The sequence below is a fragment of the Anoplophora glabripennis genome, unplaced genomic scaffold, assembly GCF_000390285.2.
Source record: "Anoplophora glabripennis isolate ALB-LARVAE unplaced genomic scaffold, Agla_2.0 scaffold356, whole genome shotgun sequence".
NCBI classification, from domain to species: domain Eukaryota; kingdom Metazoa; phylum Arthropoda; class Insecta; order Coleoptera; family Cerambycidae; genus Anoplophora; species Anoplophora glabripennis.
In genome coordinates this window covers 136,713-140,022 of record NW_019416453.1, presented here as the reverse complement: position 1 = coordinate 140,022, position 3,310 = coordinate 136,713, and the positions used below count along the sequence as shown (strand labels likewise).

The 3,310-nt window shown below is 34.9% G+C and overlaps 1 protein-coding gene across 2 annotated transcripts in view; it reads left to right on the top strand.

Annotated features, from left to right (window-relative positions):
- The window catches only part of LOC108910043 (polypyrimidine tract-binding protein 1), a 296,893-nt gene extending 294,386 nt beyond the window's left edge, over nt 1–2,507 (top strand). The window contains exon 11 of one of the 2 annotated variants that reach the window (XM_018714537.1): nt 1,071–2,507. In XM_018714537.1, the coding sequence (XP_018570053.1) occupies nt 1,071–1,203 (133 nt within the window). In that variant the 3' untranslated portion in view covers nt 1,204–2,507. The remainder of the gene's footprint in view (nt 1–1,070) is intronic. The other variant, XM_018714538.1, reaches the window with a different exon arrangement.
- Nucleotides 2,508–3,310: the final 803 nt, after the last annotated feature.

The following is a 3,310-nucleotide window of genomic DNA, read 5'->3' as shown; positions in this document are numbered from 1 at the left end:
TAATAATAATAATATCTCTACTCCTCATTCTAACTACGAGAATTAGCCCAGAAGTCGGAGACTTGTGCGGGAGAGGAGGCGGCATATTATTATTACGCAGGCCGCATTTGCGCCCAGGAACGACTTATGTTGGTAGGCCCTAACCACCATTCAGTGCAGGAATGAGGGAAACCTGGAAAACCTCATTAATTAGGGGGGTGGTCAAATGCCAACCGGTGTCAATCTCTCACATTGACCCAAGCCAACATTCTTCCACCCTACCATACCTGCACAGAGGGCGCCACCGGCCGCGGGATTCGAAACCCGGGCAGTTCGACACATCGATTTAAGTACTGACGCCTTAAACCGTGCGGCTATTGACCGATAATATCGACCTATAATAAATTTATAAATTAAAAAAACACAACTGGGATGTTTTAAAATGCTGTAATAATTAAACTGGATCAAAGTGCCGGTTATAGCAAACCGTAACAAAATATTAGATGTTATGTTTTATTATCTTTTTCAATATTTTCTATATCTTGTTGCCTTTTACGCAGACATGCCAATGGATTTTCGTTCCCGGCACGCTTCATCCTCCTTACTAGTCCAAAAGCTAGCGATGAGTCACTCTCTATAATTTTGACCGCGGAGTATACGTGTAAACACATTTAACGATTGAGTAAGAACTGAGTAAGATAGGACCTATCTTACTCAGTTTCTATGAACTAACACAAATGTTGTCCTGCTTCATGAGTTGGTATACATACAAGCCATTTTTGACACTAACTAGGTACTAAAAAGCTATTGTAAACATTATCGCAATGACGATTGTATTGGGAGTCGCTGAGGCCACGTGGCTATCACGCATATTGCGAATGACGCTAGAGACTACAGTTATCCAGCGATGTAATGTTTGAAAGTAGTACAACTCCAATATTTTTTTTTACAAAAAACTTTTTTTCGATATTGACTACATTTCTCATGCCGCATATATTCCCAAATTTTTTTGGATAAGTTGTGAATCACCCTGTATAGGTTAATTATCATGATTGGTTTACTAAATTCCAATACAATTTTTGAAATTATAGAAAAGACAAGAAGATGGCACTTATCCAGCTGCCCAGCATGGAGGAGGCCGTCATTGCACTGATAAAGATGCACAACTACCAGCTGTCGGAATCGAACCACCTGAGGGTCTCCTTCTCAAAATCGAGTATATAATGCGACCTGTAAATCCAAAAGAACAGTATTCATTCCATTAGGCCATGTCACGAGTCAGTGAGACGTGGCAACGACATGGTAGCTAAATGAAATAATGTAACACAGCGCTTATTTATTGATTAATAATATATAGACTGTTATTTGGCAGGATTAGCTTTTTTGAGTATGTTGACAGAACAGTATGATTTAGTATTTTTTAAAATTGTATTGTTAGGTTAGTTTTACGTTACGTAAATTAAGTATTTTTTTATGGTTTAGTATTAATGATTTTTTTTTTCTAGTTTCTCGTATGTTTTACTCAATTGTATAAGTATTCTTTTGTTTCTTGTATGCGTTTGGTATTCAGTATTGGACGGCTTTAACTCTTAAGCAACTGTTAGAAAAATTTAGGGTTATGAAGAAGAAGGAATCGCCGCGATGTTATTTTTTGTAAGTTTATAGAGAAATGTTTATCTCATGTTGTATAGAAACACTTGTAAGGGCTGCTTCGTGCACGGTTTGCGACACGAACATGTCCAATAGTATTATATGGCTAGTATTGTTAGTATGTCGCGGAATTTTTAGAATAATTAGTTTTTAGCCAGTGACTAGTTTAGGGCAACCACAGGGTTTAGCTGTACCCTAGAGATATGAACGTTTCCCTCAGTATTGGGACACGGTTCATATTTTTTCGAGGCAGGCAATCATGTTTCTCCACTCAAATCTCATAGCGAATCTCTCTTAAGTTGTCTCAACATGCTTGCCTGGAACGGTGCGCCATAAACGCGGGTTTCACTGAAATCGAAGAAATTGAATGTGAGACGTGCGTTGGCGCCCTCGGGAAATTCTACGTTCATCTATCTATATTATACTTACACTTGACAATCATGATCATACTTTTAAAATGCAAATACTGAATAGGAACGCGTGAGCTACATCTCCCTATGTCTATCTCTGTCTATGAAAAAAAGGAAATTTCTGCTACGTTCGTTTGAGATGACATATCGCACACGCAGCATTTGCCAAATTCGAAGTCAATATCTACAATATTATAGTTGTGTGACTGTACGTACGTGTTGAAAGATATATTTTTTTATCTTCTGTCATTTTTAAGTACGCACAATGTGTCTTTCATGGATGTCGTTATTAGTTTTTTATATGTGTAACCTTTTCTTTGATTTGACGCTGTTTTTTTTTGTATTCATTTATCCGCGCCTCTCAGGTTTATTTTTAATTTGTAACCTTAAAACTCTGTACTCCTGCATTTAGTATTCTTAGAAGTCTTACTTCTTTTTTGATGTTTATTAAACATTTCGTTTATATCATTTTTTGTTTTTTATTTTTTTTTGAGCTTCTCATTTTCAGATTGAGTTTTGTCCCGCTCCTGCAAATATTATTCTATGAAATCAATAAAAGTGGAAATTTCTAGTTAATTTTGACAGTTTCGCCTAATTACAAAATTGCACGATTTTTCTATCATTCATCAAAATCTCACTAAAATGAAGTAAATATACAGTAGATTATAATATAGAAACATAGATAGAAGTATATTTTGTCTTAAGAGTGTTAAACTGCAACCAAGCATCTCCAAATATATCAGAATCTTCATGGCATTCCCACCAATATTTAAAATAGAGATGGGCACTTTTCAGAAAAGTGTGTTACGGACATGTCCGTACTTTTGACCTTGAAACTAATAGGCACCTTTGAGTGACGTCATGTTTTCACAGATCACTGCTTGAGGGTACACAAAGCACATTATTATTTTTATTCTAATTTCTAATGAATGTGTCGATATATTTTACTTATTACCTACCTTTAGACTTTTTATAAACTGGTTTCTAATTTTCCCCGGACAGCCAATACACTTATTTTACCATCCTACTGGAATTCTTAAAAATTGTTTTTCATCAGAAGTTACATTTATAATGATTTTTACTAAATTCTGAAAAATATAACCAAACTGTTGAATTTGACGTCATACTTCATTTATAAACTATTTGTTCATTAATAAATTAAAAATCAACTGATTACTGTTTACTAATCGTTAACTTTGACAAAAATAATAAAATATAATATGGATATATAAAAGAAGTTATATTTTTAAAATGTCAGTGTCAGTTAAACT